A 20800-nucleotide genomic window follows, 5' to 3' on the forward strand; every position below is an offset into this window, starting at 1 on the left:
ACTTCCCAGTTGAAGGGATGGTTCAGAGAAGGTCGGTAACTTGTTCATAGTCACACAGCAAGTGGGGCGTGCTGCCTGGTGGGAATCAGCCTCTGTGTCTGTGCTTTCCCGCTTGGCTCTCTCCTCTGAATCGGTGGTCCTCGCCTTGCCCTTTGTTCACCTCTGTGTTCACACCATGTGTGTCCCCAGTGACAGGGTGGCTGCCACGGCGAGTGGGACTGAGTTTCTGTCCTCATGGAGCTCCGAGTGTGGGGAAGAGCCGGATAAGCACAACAGGGCAGCCAGCGTGGAGCTGGAATGCTGTGCAAGCAGGAGAGGCCCCTGCTCAGGCCAGGCGTGGGCAGGTCTCCCTCCAGGAGGCAGGGCCAGCTGAGCCCCGGAGAATGAGCTGGAGCCACGCAGGGTGGGATGGATTTTTCTGGATGATGGGGACAGCCTGGGCAGGACTCAGAGGCAGAGCAATTGTGACCTGTAGGTCAGTCATATTGCTTCCAGTTACAGGCAGTCTGCTTTACATGGTAAAGGGGCTTTATTCTCTCAGGCCACTGAATAGTCGAGTGCAGGGTGGGCTGCAGGAGTGGCTAGACTGGGGGATTCAGCACTGTTTGCCTGGCCCCATTCAGCTCTCCCCTCTTCTGATGAGCTGGCAAGATGTCCAGTATGACCCTGGCCTCATAACCAAAGGGCAAACTGGCCAGAGCAAAAGAACAAAGATCAGGAGCTTCACTCTGGATGAATTAAGCTACCTCTCCATCCCTGGACCAGTTACTGGTCGGGGGAGGTGGGAATCCTCTGCCTGCCAAGTTCAATCAGAGCCTGTCCTTGAGGACAAGCGGGTTCATCTAACTCAGAGGACAGACCTGGGACTTGATGGAGGAGCAGGGGGCAGCTGGAAGGGACAACTTGGGACACCATTAGGTTCTCAGCACGTCAGTTTGTCGTGACAGGTAGCGTGGAGCAGGAGGCAAATGGAATGACCTTGCCTCAACCTCACCTGGGCTGAGGAAGCTGCAGGGGCTGCAGCACCTCTGGAGCCCTGGTTGTCTCTGGAAAGCCACCGTGGAAGTCATCTGGTTTTTGAGCTGCCTCTCTTCCTCCCAAAATGTAATCCATCTCCCTTCTCGGAGTTCCTGTCATGGCGCAGTGGTTAATGACCCTGACTAGGATCCACGAGGACCCGGGTTTGATCCCTGGCCTCGCTCGGTGGGTTAAAGATCCGGCGTTGCTGTGAGCTGTGGTGTAGGTCTCAGATGCAGCCCGAATCCTGAGATGCTGTGGCTGTGGTGTAGGCTGGCAGCTGCGGCTCTGATTCAACCCCCAGCCTGGGAACTTCCATATGCCAAAGGTCCAGCTCTGAAAAAAACAAACAAACAAAAAAACCCAAAAAAACCTCCCTTCTGCTGTCACTTTCCTGGAAAAATTATATCCTGCTCGTTGACCATCTGCACGTTGAAGATGGGGAAGGAATTGATGAGACAAATGGAGGTGGGGTGTAGGTCCAGGTAAGGGCCAACCCAGCCATGGTCAGGTTCAGCGGATGCCCCCAGCTGCCCTCGGTGGAAGCCCAGCAAGTCAGCGAGATGTGGGGGCTTGTGCTATGGGCCTCTGAAGAGTCCCTGGTGGCTTTCTTGGGTTAATTCATGGCCTCTTTCTCTACATCCCTCCAACCGTGGTCAGCTGCAGGCCAGGCACCAGACAGGGTGCCCCGTCCAGGGCAGAACATCTGCCCTGTTCCTGGTGCCCCAGCCCCTCCAGGGTGTGGGATCTGAGGGGGGTGGATCTAGATTCAGACCTCGCTTCTTCCTTTCCCCGTGACCTTGGGCAAGTCATTTCATGCCTTTGAATCTCCATTTCTCCTAAGGACGACCTGAGAAACCTTATCTAGCAGATAGTATACTTCCTCGATTATCTGAAGAACTAGATGTGAATGAATAAACCGTCACATCCGGCTCTTAGTGGGTCATCCAAAAATATCTGTTCACATATTGAAAATGGAAAATGAAAGTTTAGCCATTGCTTAATGAATACGAGACACTTGGCATCAGTCCTTTTGTCTTATAACCATTCTATCCGTGGGCGTATTATTGACCCATTTTTCAGAAGGGGAAACTGAGGGCCAGGAAGGTTGAATAACGTTCTCAAAGTCAGACAACTGGTAAACCAGGACCAAACCTGGGCCAGGTGGAAGCCTGGGCCACTCCCAAAGCATTCCATTTTGGTTGTCATTGAACTTCAGCCTCCACGCAAGAGAAAGTAGCATAGGCTCAGCAATCTGTGTGCCTGGTGGTGCTTGCGCCACTAACTCATTTCGCAAACGTGGGTGGTTTGCTTAGATGCCCTAGGTTCTGGGTGCAGGAAGAGTGGGCGGGCACCTCCCGTGTCATTTAGCAACCTTGCAGAACGGGCGTTCACTGCTCGGTCAGGGGACCCCTGCACACGCTGAGGCTCAAGAGGCTAAAAACGTGTCCGTAGCCACCTGCCACGTCGGCTTGACCACAGAGTGGAAGATGATGCGAGGCCATGGAGAAAGAGCGATACTGTTTTATGAAAGGTAACAGTCTCCCCACTTTCTTCCTCTTTTCTGTGCAGATGCCACAGATGCCCTTCAGTGTCCTCGTCCGGCTGCCTGCTTCATTGCCGCATCTCTGGTGACAGCATGGACAAGACCAGGCTCTGATTAAGATCCTTTCTGGAGGAGAGTGGCAAAAACAACTTCCCTCTGACCTGCCCCGTGACCTTCGAGGTTCTCGACCCCAGGGACCCTGGATGGTCACAAGGATTGATGACCCTTCCACCTCCTCGGATGCGGAAAAAAGTCAGCGTTGTTAAGTTTGATGAAAGCCTCATCACAAGACATTATCGGCTCTTTAAGGATTGGTGACAAGCAGGCCGCTCTATTTTCTGGAAAGACTAATTATACGCCCGCGGAGCCAACCCACCATGAGTGGTCCACGTAGCCTTTGAACATCACGGTGCCACGTCTGACACCGCCCGTGGCCATTGCCCCGAAGCAGAGTTGGCCGAGGGAGGCTTTGGGGTTCCCTGGGAGTCCCTGCCTTGCCTTGTGACCGAGCTTCCCTTCCGTCTCTGGGATCTTTCTTGGGAGGTGCCCGTCCGTTAGGCGTGGGTTCCTGCACCCCATCCCTGGGGTCCCCCTGCCCCGCGCCCCGGCCGGGGAGGCAGACATGGCACCCGTGAGGAAGAAGAGCACCCTCAAGGTGCTCACCCTCCTGGTCCTCTTCATCTTCCTCACCTCCTTCTTCCTCAACTACTCGCACACCGTGGTCACCACCGCCTGGTTCCCCAAGCAGATGGTCATCGAGCTCTCCGAGAACTTCAAGAAGCTCATGAAATACCCCTACAGGCCCTGCACCTGCACCCGCTGCATCGAGCAGCAGAGGGTCTCCGCCTGGTTCGATGAGCGATTCAACCGGTCCATGCAGCCGCTGCTGACGGCCAAGAACGCGCTCCTGGAGGAAGACACTTACAAGTGGTGGCTGGTGAGAGCGGGGGGCTGAGGGGCGGGACTGGCGCTGGCATGGGTGGGGGCTCCCGGTCCCATGGGTGTGCCCCGGGAGCCCTGCCAGGCGCTTTCCAGAATTCAGAATACCAGTCCTTCATTCATTCACCCGTTCAGCATCTGTTTACTGAGGATCCGCTAGGGATGTCTGAGCCGGGGGTCTGCATTCATTTCCTGTGTCTGCTGCAGCAGCAGACCTCAGACTTGGTGGCTTAAAGCGACAGAAATGCATTCTCTTGTGATTCTGGAGGCGGAGCTCTGAGATCAAAGCATCAGCTGTTTGGTCCCTCCTGGGGGCTCCGAGGGAGGGTCGGGCGCTTGCCACTCTCCCAGCTTCTGAGCATCGCCGGCAATACTTTGAATTCCTGGCCTTGCAGACGCACCCTCCCTCCAGTCTTCCTCCGCCTGCACGTGGTCTCTTCTCCGGGCCTCCCGGGGTCCCAAACGCCTCTCTGGAAAGACACCTGTCATTGACTTTAGAGCCCACCCTCTATCCAGGATGACTTCCGCTCTGATTCCTTAATTACATCCGCAAGGACCCTTTTTCCAAGTAAAGTCACATTCTCAGGGGTTAGGGTTTGGAGGCATCTTTTTAGAGGTCACAGTTCAACCCACTACAGGTATTGAGAAGAAAAACGACAAGATCTCTATTCTCACGGAATGATGTTCTGGCGAAGAGAGACAGATAGGAAACAAATAAATAAGACAGGCTCATAGGGAAGTGCTCCCAGGGGGACCAATGAGGTTCGCTATAGGGAAAAGCTTTCAGTGGGGAACTTGGTAAGTGGGATCGCCAGGGAAGGGGCAGAACTTGAGCTGATATCCAGAGGCAGAGAGGGCACTGGCCATGGAAGGATCTGGAGAAAGTGCTGCTGGTCACAGGAATAGCAAATGCAAGAGTCCTGGGGCAGCTTGGTGTTTGGAGCTGTGAAGCCCTATGTGGCCTTGAGCCCAGGAGGCTGCCAGGAGAGGAGTTCTGGGAGTGGGCAAGACCCAGGGGGAGGAGTCTGGGGTTCATTCAAAGTGCAACAGGAAACCAACGTAGAATTTTACCCAGAGGAGTCCCCTGATCGCAGCCAGTTGTGTGAAAAGTCATTCTGGTTGTTGAACGCAAAGTGATTGAGGGGGGGTGAGAAATGGCCATTCACACAAGATTTATTGAGCACCTACGAGATGCCAATATAGTGACATGGAAACGACAGGCTTCCCTTTCTGGGTTGCAGGGCCGCATCGGGGCGAAGGGAAAGCAGACAATCACAAGGCAGAGCGGTAGGGATGGGGACACAGGGTCCCTGGGTTTTGCTCCTGACTTTCTTTATCTAATCAAGATTGGTCCTGAGGAACCTCGTGCTGAGTCTCAGGTGGAGGTAATAATAGTCACCTCACCAGGTTTCTCTACAACACTGCAGACATTAGGTTTTAACGTTTTAATTTATTTTTGCTGCTTTAATGGGCAAGGAATAGTGAATTTGCATCCTTTCAGCATTTGTGAAAGCTGAGCATTTTCCCATGTGATGTTACCATCTTTTTTTTTTTTTTTTTTAAGGGCCACACCTGTGGCATATGGAGGTTCCCAGGCTACGGATCCAATTGGAACTGTAGCTGCCAGCCTATACCACAGCCACAGCCATGTGGGATCCGAGCCATGCCTGTGACCTACACCACAGCTCATGGCAATGCCAGATCTCCCACCCAATGAGCGAGGCCAGGGGCTCGAACCTGTGTCCTCATGGATACTAGTCAGGTTGGTAACCTGCTGAGCCACCACCGGAGCCCCTGATGCTACATCTCAACAGACTGTCCTTCCGCATCCCGATCCCAGCCCTGACCTGCAGTCCTTCTTTGCAGGCGTTTAGCCTCCGGTGGCCACGTGAAAGGGGTTCCTCAGGGTGGCGGGGGGAGAGGACGGGAGGGCGGGGAGGAGGGGCCTCACACATAGAAATCAAGAGAAAGAGCAGGCCTTCAGAGCTTCTGGATTTCTTGAAGCACATGGACCACATATTTTGAATAAAGAATTGGGACACCGCATCCGGAAAGCACTCCTGTCCTCCAGACGCAACACAGAATACTGGCATCGACACCATCCCGGGGGGACTTCCTGTTGTGGCCCAGAGGGTTAAGAGCCCGACCAGTATCCATGAGGACGTGGGTTCAATCCCTGGCCTCGCTGGGTGGGTTAAGGATCCAGCGTTGCCGTTAGCTGTGGTGTAGGTCGCAGACGTGGCTCGGATCCTGCGTGGCTGTGGCTGTGGCTGTGGCTGTGGCGCAGGCCAGCAGCTCCGATGGGACCCGTGGCTCAGGAACTTCAGCAGGAGCCTGTTAGAAATGCCGGGTCTGGGGCCCATTTCTCGCACATTAGTGGGATCCCCGGTGAGATGTGGGGTTCTCAGGTGAGCGTGTATTTGTGGGCCAGGCCCTGCCCTCGGAGATCCTGTCAGAGTCGGTGTTTCGTCCAGATGTTGTTTTTGTCTTGTGAGGAAATATACATGACACAGAATGTATTCTCTTAACTACTTATAAGCGTGCAATTCAGTGGCATTAAATGCATCCATCACACTCAGTAACCATCACCACTGCCAACACACTACTCCACCCCCTCCAAACCCCGGTCCCCGTAAACAATCCTTAGCCCCTCCCACCCCTCTCAGCCCCTGGCAACCACTGATCACCTTTCTGTCTCCATGAATCTGGCAAGTCTAGCATCTTCTGTAAGTGGACGCGTGCAGTGTGTGTGTCGTTCTGTGTCCGGCTTGTTTCACTAAGCGTTAAGTGCCTTCGAGACTCTGCCATTTGTAGCATATACTGAAATGTTCCTTCTTCATAGCCGGTGATGCTGTGTTGTGTTACGTTGTTTTATCGACTCACCCTGACACACCCTTGTAGGGGTTTTGACCGTTTAGCTTTTGGCACTCGTGCTGTTCTGAACAGGGGTGAACGAAAATCTGCTCATGATCCTGATTGCAGTTCTTTTTTTGGGGGGGTGTGTGTGTACAGAAGGCCTCAGTGGGGCGACCCACTTGTCCCATTCTTAGCACAGAGAGTCCTGCATCGAGGAAAACCCCTCCGTCCCGGGCTGGTCGTCTTCCCCCGCCGGGTGGCAGGGAGGTCCCCGCGCAGCTGATCTTGGACGTCGTCTTCAAGGATGAGAAGCGTTGGCTCAGCAGACGCCGGATGCCTCGGTGCCTCTGGCAGAGGGCTGATTCTTGGCTCTGGCTGGCATCCAGTGGTCCCGGGGCTGCAGGAGCTGAGAGGGTGGGAGGGTGAGCAGAGGCAGGGGAGGTGGGCTGGAGGCTGCTTTACTCCTACTGGCCAGTCTCATTGCCTCAAGATGCCAGAGCTGTACCTAGCACATAGTAGGTCCTTAATAAATCCTTGCAGAATGAATGAGAGATCTCTCGCCTTCCCACCTCCCTGGGGGGCCCTTGGGATCCTGGCAGGGGAGGTGTCATCTGAGCCGCCTGCATGGCCAGGTGCCCAGCAGAAAGATGGGTACCCGGGAGGGGCCAGGTAACCGAGCCCAGCAGCAGGGGCACAGCCAGGCTGACCCGAGCCCTCCATCCTCGGCCCACAGAGGCTCCAGCGGGAGAAGCAGCCCAATAACTTGAACGACACCATCAGGGAGCTGTTCCAGGTGGTGCCTGGGAACGTGGACCCCCTGCTGGAGAAGAGGCTGGTCAGCTGCCGGCGCTGCGCCGTCGTGGGCAACTCGGGCAACCTGAAGGAGTCCTACTATGGGCCTCAGATAGACAGCCACGACTTCGTGCTGAGGTGAGCGCCAGACCCTTGGCTCAAGGTCAGGAGGTCGAAAGCCCAGTCCGGGTGTGCCGAGCCTCACCTGATGACCCCGGACCCCTCCCTGCACCCTCGGGGCCTTGGTTTCCCCACCTGCACTGCAGGATGCAGCTGGACCAGCAGCGCCTCTCTGGATGCAGAGAGAAAACCCTCAACAGAGGGACCCGGTGGGCCGGGAGCTTGGCCTGGAGAGGCCTGGCGTGAGGGCAGAACTAACTTGAAACACTCTTGTTTAATCTTTAAAATCCACCCTCGTTTTGCAGTTTAGGCCACAACATAACTATATATTTTTAGCTAAAATATGTTTCCCCGGGAGTTCCTGTTGTGGCCCAGCAGGTTAAGAACCCAGCTGGGATCCATGAGGACATGGGTTCAATCCCTGGCCTTGCTCAGTGGGTTAAGGACCCGGCATTGCCGTGAGCTGTGGTGTAGGTTGCAGACACGGCTCGGATCCCACATTGCTCTGGTTGTGGTGTAGACCGGCGGCTACAGCTCTGATTTGACCTAGCCTGGGAACCTCCATATGCTGCAGGTGCAGCCCTGAAAAGCAAGAAAATAAAAGTTTCCCAGTCACCAAAGTCAAATAGATGTTCCGGGAAGATGCCACCATGCCAGTCGCCTGACCCAGGGACACCAGCGCCCCTGCGTGAGAAACACAGGCACCTTCTGGAATCGTCACCTGTTTCTGTGACCTCTGACCTTCTGTCTTTAGATGCTCACCCAGCCCCTGGGAGCCTCAGTGTACCTGGAGTCCAGTGGGAATGGTCTACTATGAGGGCCAAGGAGTCAGGTTCAGGGTCAGACAGGCCCCGAATTCAAGGCTGCCAGGGTAGCTCTGTGTCCTGGGATAAATTCTTTGCTCTCAGATTTCTTCAGCCTTAAAAGTAGGACCATAGAATATTTACTGGACACAGTTACATTAAGGGTTAATGAGGTTCGTCCCTGGACCCGGCCAGTGCATCCTGCACAGGAGGCCAGCACTGGTGGCCGTGGTTGGGCTCCGATGAGATCGCAAGTGAGGACAAAGTCACAAAAGCCTGGGGCTGTGCCTTAATGGCCCCATTGTACAGATGAGGAAGCTGGGGCTGAATGACGGAGGGCGGACCTTTCAGAGCCAGCGCCGACCCTCAGAACCTGTGCCCCCGACGTGACGTGTATCCTTCTCCCCCCTCCCCCTCAGGATGAACAAGGCCCCCACGGAGGGGTTTGAGGCCGACGTCGGGAGCAAGACCACCCACCATTTCGTGTACCCCGAGAGCTTCCGGGAGCTGGCGCAGGAGGTCAGCATGATCCTGGTCCCCTTCAAGACCACCGACCTGGAGTGGGTGATCAGTGCCACCACCACCGGCACCATCTCCCAGTAAGTCCCCTTGGGGCACCTGGGGGAGGGTCCTGCCTGCCCGGCTGCTCCTCGCCAAGGACGGCCTCTGAGCCTCCCGCCATGCTGTTCCCCTCACTGTGGCCGAGCTCATGCTGTTCCTCTACCGAAACCACCTGCTCCTCCAAGCCTCCTCCTGGAAGGCAGAGCCCCAGCCCCCAGGCCGCCTCTGGATCTTCGTGGTCCCCCTCCTCCCCTCACTCTAATGAACCCCAAGTTCCAGCCTTCCTCCTCCTCAAGACTCCCCCTGAACAGACCCCGGGCCCTCCCTGGAAAGGATGCGGCAGGTGGTGGCTCTGACCCCTTCCTCGTCTCTGTGGTGATGCCGGCCCCTCGCTACTTCTCAGACTGTCAGATGGCCTGGCTGGTGGGGGCATGGGCAGGGAGACGGGGTCGGGGGCCTCATCAGCTCAAGCATCGGGGAGCCCACGTCTTCGCATGTGTCCTGGGCACCGGGCGGCCCTCGGCTCGTGTCTCTCCCTTGACCGTAGTCTGTCTCATGACCTCTGTCCTCTAGGGAGACCTGGAGGCTTGGCCGCTATGCAGAGCCAGGCTCGCCCCTCACCCCATTCTTGCCTGAAGAGAAGTGGCTTTGGTGTCCAGGTGGCCTAATGCCTCCTAACTGGTGTGAGGCCCAGTTAGGAAGCCAGAGGGATTCAGGTGCAGGAAACTGGGGGGCTGGGCTCTCAGGAGGAGGGCGGCGAGAGAAACGGACTGGGGTGGGCGGGGAGCTGGACCAGGCCAGGGCTCAGCTGCCGTCTCCTCCTCCTGGTCCCACAGCTGGAGCGTGAATTGTACCCGAGTTAGGTGCACCGGGAGGCCGGGTGCCTGGGCATCCATGCCCTCATCTTGGGGGCACATGTAACTTTGCAGGTGGAAGAGAGGTCTTTGTGAGCCTCATCAGCCAGACTCCCAGCAGCGGGGCATGGGTGCTGTGCCCCCACCCTGTGCTCCTTCTGCTGAGGGGTGCCTGGAGCCTCTTAACCTTTGAGTGGGAGAAGGCAGCATGAAACAGCACACGGCCCTCGGATTAGCCACGAGCGCCCTCTGGCGTCCGCGATGGGCCACTGCTGAGGAGATGGGGTCCCTCGGGATGCCTGTGCCTGCCCCCCTCGCCCCACCTGCCTCTCCAGCCCCCGCAGCTGATGTCCAGGCAGCTCCCTCCCCACACTAACCACCCTCCTTGTCCTCCCACAGCACCTATGTTCCTGTCCCCGCCAAGATCAAAGTCAAAAAGGAGAAGGTGAGACGAGACTCAAGTGCTTTGTCCTCTGAGCTCAGCCTTGGTCTCAAGGCTCCGTCTGCTGTTGGGGAGCATCATCTCGCCACGGAGAGTCCCTGGGCCCCCAGGCTGGGGGAGGTCATGGCCCCCCACTTAGAGAGTAGAGAGATGGCCCCCAGAGAGGGTCCGCAAATGGGGGCTTGTCACCGATGCAAATCCTCAGGCCCACCCCAGATCTGCTGAATCAGAAACCCTGGGTTTGTACAAGTCCCCTGGGGATGCTGGTGCCCTTTGAGAACTGCTGCCCTGCGGCGTGAGCATCTCAAAGGCAGACCTGACCTCCTGTGTCTCCATGTCGCCACCTTCCCCAGTGGCCCTGGTACGGGGTTGGATGAGACATAGGTAGAGGGCAGGGGGATGAAGGAAGGGCCCACCACCCCAGACCTTAGCTCATGCTGTCATATGTACATGGACGATCAGGTTCAGAGAGGTCAGGTAAATTGCCCAGAGACGCACAGCTAGGCTGGAGCTGAGGTCCTCCCAGTGCTGGCGATGTGACCTTGAGCATGTTACTAAGCCTCTCTGAGCCTCAGTTTCCTTATCTGTAATGCAAGGAGAGGGAAACTTAGCACGCGGGCTTATTTTAAAGACTGGAGGTCAGTCAGACCCAGGTCAGGCAGAAGGGGTGGCTCAGAGTGTGTGTCTTCCCCTAGCGTGACAAGAGTGTCCTTGTTCCCAGCTCCTGCTGCTCCCCAGAACCTTCTCCAGCAAGTCTCACGTCCCTGGCCTCATTTTTTTTTTTTTTTTTTTGTCTGTCTTCTTAGGCCCGTACCCACTGTATATGGAGGTTCCCAGGCTAGGGGTCTAATCGGAGCTGTAGCCACTGGCCTACACCAGAGTCACAGCAACGCCAGATCTGAGCCACATCTGTGACCTACACCACAGCTCATGGCAACACCAGATCTTTAACCCACTGAGTGAGGCCAGGGATCGAACCTGCGTCTTCGTGGATGCTACGCAGATTTGTTTCCGCTGCGCCACGATGGGCACACCCCAGCCTCATTTGATTGTTAATCAGATGTCACCTTGTCAGTGAGCCTTTTTCTCCCAGTGCTTTGTCACCTGTCTCTGCTTCATTCCTCTCCACAGTCTCATCATTCTTTTCTAGCATCTTCTGTCCCTTTGTGATTGAGGTTACAGTCTGTCTTTGCCCCTGAGAGCGTAGCCAGCCCCACAAGCACAGGGGTGTGAGTTCCAGTCGCCGCTGTGTCCCCCGTGGCCACAACAGCGGGTGGCACCTTCCACGCGCTTGTGCCCGCGCCAGCCCTCATGCAGGGCCGTGTCCTCCCCCTGCAGATCCTGATTTATCACCCGGCCTTCATCAAGTACGTCTTCGACAGGTGGCTGCAGGGCCACGGGCGCTACCCGTCCACCGGCATCCTCTCCGTGATCTTCTCCCTGCACATCTGTGACGAGGTAGGATGCCCTCCCCGCCGCCCGCCGCTCCCAGGGCACCAGGGCTGCTCATCCCAGGTTGCCAAGAGGGGTGGTGAGGAGTTGCCGCTGTGGTACAATGGGATTGGAGGTGTCTGTGCAGGACGTGGGTTCGATACCCGGCCCGGCACAGTGGGTTAAAGGATCTGGCATTGCCACAGTTGCAGCGTAGTTCGCAGCTGCAGCTCGGATCTGATCCCCGGCCTGGGGACTCCATATGCTGCTGAGCGGCCTAAAAAGAAAATCAAAACAAAACAGAACAAACCAACAGAGCATTATAAAAAGAGGGGGGTGGGCAGCAGAGCGTCTGCGGTCGGGCTGACCTCCACCCACCCACCCCCAGGCCCCAGCACAGCCTGTCTCTTCTGGAAGCTCAGCTCCCGTCTCTGGCAGGGCTTGTGCAATGCCGCCTCTGTAGCATGTTCTCCTCCTGTGTGAGCTCCCGAGGCAGAGCCGGGCCCAGTGGCTGGAAGCTCAGTTCTGGGGGCGAATAAAGGAGCAAGTTGTCATCTGCGGAGTTGTCTGGGGCCAAGGCTTCAGTCTGGACTGTGCATTAAAAATCATTTGTGGTGGGGAGTTCCCATCGTGGCTCTGTATTTAACAAATCTGACTGGCGTCCATGAGGACGCAGGTCCGATCCCTGGCCTCGCTCAGTGGGTTAAGGATCCGGTGTTGCCCTGAGCTGTGGTGTAGGTCACAGACGTGGCTCTGACCTGGCGTGGCTGTGGCTCTGGCGCAGGCCGGCAGCTGCAGCTCCGATTTGATCCCTCGCCTGGGAACCTCCATATGCCGCAGGAGCAGCCCTAAAAAGCATCAAAGAAAGAAGCCCCCCCTCCACTGGACAGTGAGGACCCCTGGACCAGGGGATGTCACCTAAGAGGAGAAAAGGGGCAGCGTCCACCTCACTGTGGTTGTCACCCTTGGCCCATTTTCCAGATGAGCAAAGTGGGGCTCAGAGAAGGGAACTGGTGCCTGCAGGGTGTAGTAGCCGGAGGCAGAGCTGGGTTTGGGGGCAGGAGGCTGGCTTTGAACCCCTGTTCCTCAAGCCTTGGGAGAGAGTTTGTACCCCCCACCCCCAGAAGGGGCCCCAGCCCCCTCAGGGCCAGCTGCACGCAGGAGCCTCCCACTGTGCCTTCGGCAGTGGACTCGACTTTTGCCTTAACTTGTCTCTGCTTCCCCAAAAGCCCCTGGGGGTTCGGGGCTCCTGGGGGGAGTGGAGTGGTTTCTGTGAGTCCTTGGAAGTGGTGTTTACAGACTCCAGGGATACAGGCTCCCTTTCTCAGAGGTTCCACCTGCAGCCCCTCTGTCCGGGTCTCACCTTTGCTTTGCCCCCGGCAGGTGGACTTGTATGGCTTTGGGGCGGACAGCAAAGGGAACTGGCACCACTACTGGGAGAACAACCCTTCGGCGGGGGCTTTTCGAAAGACCGGGGTGCACGACGGGGACTTCGAGTCCAACGTGACAACCATCTTGGCTTCCATCAACAAGGTCCGGATCTTCAAGGGCAGATGACGCCGCGCAGGTTAAGGACACTTGCACCAGCTCACCTCTCGACGTGCAGCCCCGGGAACTTGGTGGCCCAGCCTCAGGGGTGTGCCCAGGTGCCCCTCGCAGCTCTTGCACCCTGACATTTGGCAGCCTCTGCTCAGCAAGGTCGCCGAGCCCTGCCAGGGCTGCAGAGCGAGTCTCAGAACCCATCTTGGGTGGGGAGAACCCCTCGCCACCGCTGCCCTGGGCTGGGGGATGGTGGGGGGCTCGGGAGAGGTTCCATCTGGATGCCCAGGTTCCAAGGGAGAGAATGGTTTCCAGGGAGGATGTGCAGATATGCTCCTCTGCCGAGGGGTGCAGGGCCAACATTTTGTTTCTCGCCAGGAAGTTCCTGATCGGGGGCGGGGGTGGGGGGGCCCCTCCGGGAAGGCCACATAGGGCCCGCTCGCGTGGCAGGACTACCCCCCCTCCCCTTTCTGCCCGGAGGCCACCTGTGGTGGCTCCCCACCCCACAGGTCCTCAGAGACACTAAGCATCTGGGAGGCGCCGTCCTCCCAAGCTGACGTTCCCTGGAGTCATCCAGCTTTGAGGTTATAACGATGGCTGAGAGCAGATTTGACCACTTCCATGTGCCTTTGTACTTGGGAGAAATGCCTGCGTGGGCTGAAATGAGGCAAAGCCCCACCCTGGGAAGGGACCCAGCAATGCGCTTCCCTTGCTTTGGAGCTGGCGACAGCTTTTCTAGGTTCCCGAGCCAGCGCCTGAGTCGGAGCAAAGCTCGGCGGATGCCCTGCGCCATCCCGAGGCCCATCGGCCATGGACTGTCCCTTCTTCGTTCCTCAGACTGTTTGGCTTTGGTGCCCGTCACCTTCCAGAGCCACGCAGAGGGGCCGCCACCAGCCTGCAATTTCCCCAAGGGTCTGCGCTCTGGGCCCGATCCCCGTGGGCCACCTGCGTGGTGTCCTGGGGGTTTGCGGGGACATCCTGGGAAGGCGACCATCAGCGGGGAAAGGTGATACCTCATCCTTCACATCCCAGCTGCTCTTTCTTCCTCGTCAGCCTTCCTGATTATTTATTGTTTTGTTTTTGAAAATTCAGCAGACACCGTCTGTCCTCTGTGGTTCAATTGCTCTCGCCTCGCCTGGTAGCTGGGGCGTGGGCGCTGGAAGCCAGTTTTGTGGGAATCTTCAGCCAGGGTGGAGGGGTACAGGGGTGTCTCAGGCTCGAGGGCTCACTGGTGGGCACAGCCTGGGGTGTCAGGCTGGTGGGTTTGCAGAATGTGCTACGCTGCCTTCTCTTCCAACCCCTCCTTTCTTCTTGCTCCTTGTGGACTTGGATTCCATCTCAGGCCAGAAATCTGCAAACCCAGTGGCACCATCTTAGGGCTGGGTGGGGAGTAGAGTCGCAGACATTAAGAGGGCAGTGATTGTTGGCTCCAGGTACTGACATTTCATTAAAAATTTTTTTTTTTTTTCCTAAAAGGCCACTGGTATTTGAGAGGCAGGGTCATATCCCGGTAGGGTATCAAGGCTGCCAGTCTGGGAAGTGTGTGTGGCGGGGCTGCCTCCACCGCTCCCTGCAGCCCTCTGGCAAGCCCTGCCCTCCCCTGCCTGGGGAGGAGGAATAACCAGAACTCAGACCTGGCAGCGGGCACTCAAAAACCTCCAGAAATCACGTGCCGTTTGTTTTTCCCCCGAGTCTTTCTTTGAGTATTTTTCCTGGGGAGAGGTTCCATCATTTTCATGAGATTCTCAAAGATTCAGAATCCAGAATACAAACAAAACAAAACCTTGTTCCAGCTTGAACATTCTCCCAAACTGAAGCTGCTCTGACCAATAAAGGCTCATAGATGCGTGTGAGGTCCTTCTTCCGAACATAAATCCTCAGAGGCTAGAGTTCACGGCCGTGCTTGACGTGAAGGACGCAGCGGGCATGTGTTGGTCGGCTGATTAATCCCGGGGACTCACCTTGAGGACGTGGACACCGACGTGGAAACAGTGCGGGCTGACCTTTGGAGGCCGAGTCCATTTGGGGATGACGGCTTCAGAGGGAGCACTGCTTCCTTGGGCTGGGCTGAGTCAGCTCAGGTCCCCCGAGTGGACAGGTGCACATGGCCAAGCTGCACGCCACCTGGGCCAGCCGCCCGGTCCCCACCCCACCTCTCCCTCTCTCCCACTGGATGGCCTTCCAGCCCTGGCCATCCGGCTCTCCCGCTTTACAGATGAGAAAAGCAAGGCCAGAAAAGGGAAGTGACTTGCAAATGTGAACCAATTGTGACAAATAGCGCAAGTCGAACAGATTTTGATGAAATGGGATGTTGTTGGTTCCCTATTTAAAGCACCCAGAGGTGGGCTTTCCCAGCCAGGCTCATCCAGCCCCTCAAAGAATCCGTGGGTGTAGGTTTCTGCCTCTGCTCGGCTTCATTCTCAGGCTGCCCACGGGGTCCTGAGGCAAGCTGGGACCTATGCCTTCTCACACCATCCTTCCAGTGGCAGAGACAACACTTTGCTGTCCCATAGCCCCAGCAGACGTCTCTTTGTGTCTCATTGGCTTCCCAGCAGCCACCTCTTAAAGAGCCAGCCGTTGCAGCCGAGGTTAATGCACTATTGCCTGAAACCAGCGGGGCCTGTGCTGGGGTAAAAGGGTGGCTGAGAGCTGGACAAAAGGGCTTCCCATGGGGATTTGAGCATCAGCTGCAGGGTAAGCAGCACCCATGCGGGGAGGCTCTCCTAGATCCATTATATGCAGCTGGGCTTCCCAGGGCCCCCGGAGCCCAGCCCAGGCCTCTGTCCGCTCTGCAGATAGGGAGCTCCTTGGAACTGAGGTGTCCTTGTCTGCAAAAATCAGTGCTGAGCCTGAAAATCAAAAGCCTGGGCTGGGAGTTCCCTTCGTGGCTCAGCTGGTCAAGGATCTGGCTGGTATCCATGAGGGTGCGGGTTTGAGCCCTGACCTTGCTCAGTGGGATAAGGATCCCGCATTGCCACAAGTAGGTTGCAGATGTGGTTCAGATCTAGTGTTGCTATGGCTGTGGTGTCAGCCGGCAGCTGCAGCTCTGATTCAACCCCTGGCCTGGAAATTTCCATATGCCGCAGGTGTAGACCTTAGGAAAAAAAAAAAAAAGATAAAGGCCTGGCTGATGACATCTGCCCCTGCCCCAAGAGGCTGTTTTCTCAAGCTGGAGCAAAAGCAACACTTGGCAGCCACACACCCCCCACCCTGAGACCGGCCCCCGCCCACCTGTTGGAGAAAGGAGGCCGGGTTTGTAGTCAGCTGGGGCAGAGAAGAAAGGACTTAAATTGACTCCCTTTGAAACCCTGGCTTCATCAGGTATTGTCCAGCCGGCCACATGGGCTGGGCTTGGTGGGAGAAGCCGGATGCCAGGAAATAGGACCTGAAAGGAAGCCAGGTCAGAAGGCGGGGCAGGCCATTCCTAGAGCGAGAGGCAGGTTCAGAGGCTTGGCGGCATCCGTGGCTCGGCTGTGGCCACAAGGGCTGGCAAGAGGCCAACCCTGCCTCCAGGCAAACTGAGCCTTGGGGTCAAAAGTGGAAGAGAATCACAGAGAATGTGTAGAACTGTGATGTTTACTCAAACTGTCCTCTCCAAAGTCACCTGAACCCAAAGGAAAAAAAGAAACGATGAAAGAGCCCACTCCCTCCCACAACTGGTCGGAAGGGCTTTCTGCAGGGAAGCCAAAGACGGCTGACTCGGGGCACCTGCCATCAGGCCTGGGCACCTGTCCTCGCCCCTCCAAAGAGCTCGGGATTGTCACTGTTTCTCTTGTGGGCGTCGGGTTTGCACAGATCTGGCCACTGGCCGCTGGCCGTCATCCTCTCCTGGGGTCTGGGCTAAGAAGCTGTGAGCCCTGCTCGGGGGGGGGCGGGGGGTGTCCTTCCGTGACACCTCTGCAGAGAAAAGGAGAGGGGGTCAGCAGCTCCCGTTGTGGCTCAACGATAACGAACCCGACTAGTTTCCACGAGGAGGCAGATTCAATCCCTGACCCTGCTCAGTGGGTTAAGGATTCGGTGTTGCCGTGAGCTGTGGTGCAGGTTGCAAACGCAGCTCAGATCCCTAGTTGCTGTGGCTGTGGTGTAGGCGGGCAGCTACAGCTCTGATTCCACCCCTAGCCTGGGAACTTCCATATGCCGCACACGCGGTCCTAAAAAGAAAAAAAAAAAAAAAAAAAAGAGGGTGTTGGAGGAAGAGCAGGGCCAGGAAAGCCGCACCACAGGGCCCTGCATTTCCTCCCAGCAGCCCGCCTGCCTCCTGCCTCATTTCCCTCCCAGCTCATCAGAGACCCACACTCATCCTGCACTGTCCTTGTCCTCCACCCGCCCGAGGCCCTGGACCAGACACCAGCGCTGGCCGGGGCCTGGGTCGCGAGCCCCCTCCCAGCCCCGGGAGGTGAGCATGGATAGGCGCCCAGGACGTTATCATTTAAAAGAACTGCAGCCAAAGCCAAAGTTTCCTGAGCACTTTTTCCTCTTGGCGGTTGGGTTGGGTTGGGTTGGTTGGTGGTGGTGTCCTCTCCACTCTGTCCCCCACCTCGCTCCCGCGTTTTGCAGCCGAGCGTTCATCTGGATGCTTTTTTGAATGAAATTGGCCAGGGTCTGTCTTCCTCAGCCTCTGCTCTGGGTTTTGTTTTTGTTTTTTAATTTATTGTTGAACATGTCTAATGATGCAAATCAAAGCAAATAAAATAATTATTTTATCATTTGGATGTGTATGTTGGTTTTTCTGTAAGGGCTGTCCCTTGGGGCTGCCTTTCAGAGCTTCCCTTCAGGAGATGTTTTCAGTCTGCACGAGGCGCTGCCTGGGTTAATGTCCGCCTCTACCAAGTGGCCAGATGGTCAGGATATGGAGAGTTTCCTCCTAAACGCAGCTTTGCCTCTCCCTGCTGTGTGACTGCGGCAAGTCACCCAACCTCTCTGAACCTCAGCTGCCTCTTCTGTCTGGTGGGCACCACAATGCAGGCCCCTCAGAGGGGGTGTGAGATCAAGAATAAACACATCGTGGGGGTTCCCGCTGTGGCTCAGTGGGTTGCAAATCCGACTAGGATCCATGAGGATGTGGGTTTGGTCCCTGGCCTTGCTCAGTGGGTTAAGGATCCGGTGTGGCCGTGAGCTGTGGGATAGCTTGCAGATCTGGTATGGCTGTGGCTGTGATGTAGGCTGACAGCTGCAGCTCTGATTCAACCCCTAGCCTGGGAACCTCCAGATGCTGCAAGTGCAGCCCTAAAAAGACAAAAAAAAAAAAAAAAAAGAATAAACACATCATAGGCTGGAGGAGGCACACGCTATTTGCTGGATGAAATAGCCCCGGGTGGGCATGGTCAGCATCTATCCTTCCTGGAGGGGTGAGCGCACCCATGGATGGGTCCGAGTCTGATCCAAAGTTGATACAAATTTCCCAGTTTTTAAAAAGCTCCAGCAGTCCACTCTTGGGCACCTGTAATGTAAAGTTGGTGTAACAATACTACCTCCTCATTTGTGTGGCACTTTACAGTTTGCACCCACTGCCCTGGGCAGGATCTTGAACTCTCTCTCAACAGCCCTACAGAGCTGGTGAGGGGTTATGGTGTTTCCGTATGAGGAACAGGTGCAGAAATATAGCCATCTGAGGGCAGAGGTGAGGTTCAAGCCAAGTCTTCCCTCTCCGGGTCTGGGGCTCCCTGTTCCTTGTGGTGACAACTCCTGAGTCATTCGATGAGTTTGTCTGTGATGACCTTCTTCAGGCAGCCCCTGGAGGCGGGATGGTGCAGAGATTAACACAGGTGCCCAGGAGTCGGGCTGCTTGGTTCCTGCTTATAAGCTGTGTGAGAGAGAGGAAATTACTTAACCTCTCTGTGCATCTTTCCTTATGGATAAAGCTGGGATAATGAAGTACCTCCCCTCTAAACATGCGTTGAGGATTAAATGAGGTATGCCATACCCATGCTCTCCTCTGTCTTTACCAGGCTTCCTGACCCCTCTGCTCCTTCAGAGACGCATTTTCCCCCCAGACTTGCTCCTGGTTGGTATCACATTAGAGTTGCAGTGTGGACCGGTGGCCACCAGGTGGCGATGCACAAAGCTGGACTCCACTGGGCACGCTCCGCCAGGCAGGCGCTCATCACTCCCTGGTCCCAGGCGGCAGCCCCCAGCAGGGAAAGAAATTAGTCAGGGCCCTCCACGGGGAACCCTGAGGATCTAAAGCTTTTTATTCTGGACCCCGTGATGAGGAAAGAAGGTGCTGCGCCCGGATGGCAGTGCAGGAACATCAGCGTGGCCGACAGAGGACGCGGTCCTCTCCCCAGACACTGCTGCTGGGGCTGGACAGGAGCGGCCGTGGGCTGGGAGGGGGGCAGGTCCGCAGGCTCACAAATCAGGGCAACGAGCCAGGGGTGGGGGGTCCTCCTGGAAGCCACATGCCTGACCCACTTGCTGCCCCACGGTAACCCTCAGCAAAGGGTCCTGGCTGCTATCAATCCCGAACCCCAGCCCTGGGGAAGGGGTGCTTGTCCACGACCTATTACCATGGAAAGCTGAATGTCCTGAGGCTGCCGTCAGGTCCAGGAACCGCCAGGCTTAACATCTGGTAGTGACCAACCCATTCTGAGAACTCTTTCCCCTCGTGTTTTAAAACAGGTGGACTGGGCATGTTTTAAAACAACTTTCCTGAAACTTTGTCCAAAACAGGGAGCCGTAGTTAGTGTCGATTTGTGGATTGCTGGAACATTCTTCCCCTTTGTAAGTCCCCCAGGAAGGGGGCTGGGAGGGACCAGGGGCACCCCCAAGCCCCAGGAGTCAAAGCCTTGGATTCAGACACGAGCCTTCTCTGTGCAGTAGGCAGGATGATTGGATGATTCCTGATTTGCCTGCTCATGGGAGTGTGTGAAAAACTAACAGACTTTACATGTATATGTAAAATAAATATATGTATATATATTATGTCCTTATGAGATATAGCTCACCAACAGATCAAAGAAGAAATCAAAAAGAAGATGTTTAGAGTGATAATAAAATTCTACATATCAAAGTTTGGGATGCAGCTATAAGCAGCATTTAGAGGTCACAGGCATAAAACTATACACCTAAATATATATATTTCATTTGATAAATATACCGAGGGCCACTAGGGACAGAGGATGGGCAGACGAGTTCTCTCCCATCGGAAGGTCACAGTCTTAGTGGGGGACAGGCTGGCAGCCAGACAGCGGCCACACCATGAAAAGTAGAATATTATTAATAAAACACACGATTCCCTTTCACGTGCTGTCAAAAGGGCCTAGTGCTCTGCCTCCACTAATCTTATTTAATCCTGCAACAACCCTGCCAAGAGGCAGCGTTCCTTCTAGAGGAGAATCGAACAAGGAAACCTAACTTCCAGGAAGTGAAGTGACTTGCCAGGGAGGAAGGGTATAGCCAGGAAGGGCCTCAAAAGCAAGGGCCTGAGTCCCCCCCACCCCACCTCCAAGAGCTTGGGGCCAGGGAACTGCCTGTTTGCTCTGAACCAAGCATGGTGGAGGTGAGCCCCCACGGACTGGTGCCCCTGCCCTGGGAATGCCTGGTACAGCCAGAAGTTTCACCCTGACCTTGGCCAAGGGATCAACCGGAACAACAAGAGACAGTGGCCACCAGAGGGTGCAATGGAATCACCTTCAGCCAGATTTTCAGCACCATTGGGTTGGGACCAAAGGGGCTGGAAAACCACAAGAGAAAACACACAAGTCCAGGTCAGAAGTAGAAAGATTTGGCACCAGAGAATATCAGGTCCACACCCTCCAGAGAAGGAAGGGCGTTGAGATCTCTGCCACTCAGCCAAGAGAAGTGAGTCAAGGAGGGGAAAGCCTGGATGCAGCCGGAAAAGCTCAAAACCCCGAGCAAATGTCAACTGGCTAAAAAGCTTTGCATGGTGTCCCGTTGTCAC

The 20800-nt window shown here is 56.1% G+C and overlaps 1 protein-coding gene across 4 annotated transcripts in view; it reads left to right on the forward strand.

Annotated features, from left to right (window-relative positions):
* ST3GAL1 (ST3 beta-galactoside alpha-2,3-sialyltransferase 1) overlaps positions 1-17606 on the forward strand; it is a 91166-nt gene extending 73560 nt beyond the window's left edge. For all 4 annotated transcript variants that reach the window (XM_047783208.1, XM_047783209.1, XM_047783210.1 and 1 more), the window contains 6 exons: positions 2590-3500; positions 7092-7288; positions 8493-8672; positions 9888-9933; positions 11269-11388; positions 12745-17606. In XM_047783208.1, coding sequence (XP_047639164.1) covers positions 3186-3500; positions 7092-7288; positions 8493-8672; positions 9888-9933; positions 11269-11388; positions 12745-12918 — 1032 coding nt within the window. In that variant the 5' untranslated portion in view covers positions 2590-3185 and the 3' untranslated portion in view covers positions 12919-17606. The remainder of the gene's footprint in view (positions 1-2589; positions 3501-7091; positions 7289-8492; positions 8673-9887; positions 9934-11268; positions 11389-12744) is intronic.
* The last annotated feature ends 3194 nt before the right edge of the window (positions 17607-20800 follow it).

The sequence above is a fragment of the Phacochoerus africanus genome, chromosome 6, assembly GCF_016906955.1.
Source record: "Phacochoerus africanus isolate WHEZ1 chromosome 6, ROS_Pafr_v1, whole genome shotgun sequence".
NCBI classification, from domain to species: domain Eukaryota; kingdom Metazoa; phylum Chordata; class Mammalia; order Artiodactyla; family Suidae; genus Phacochoerus; species Phacochoerus africanus.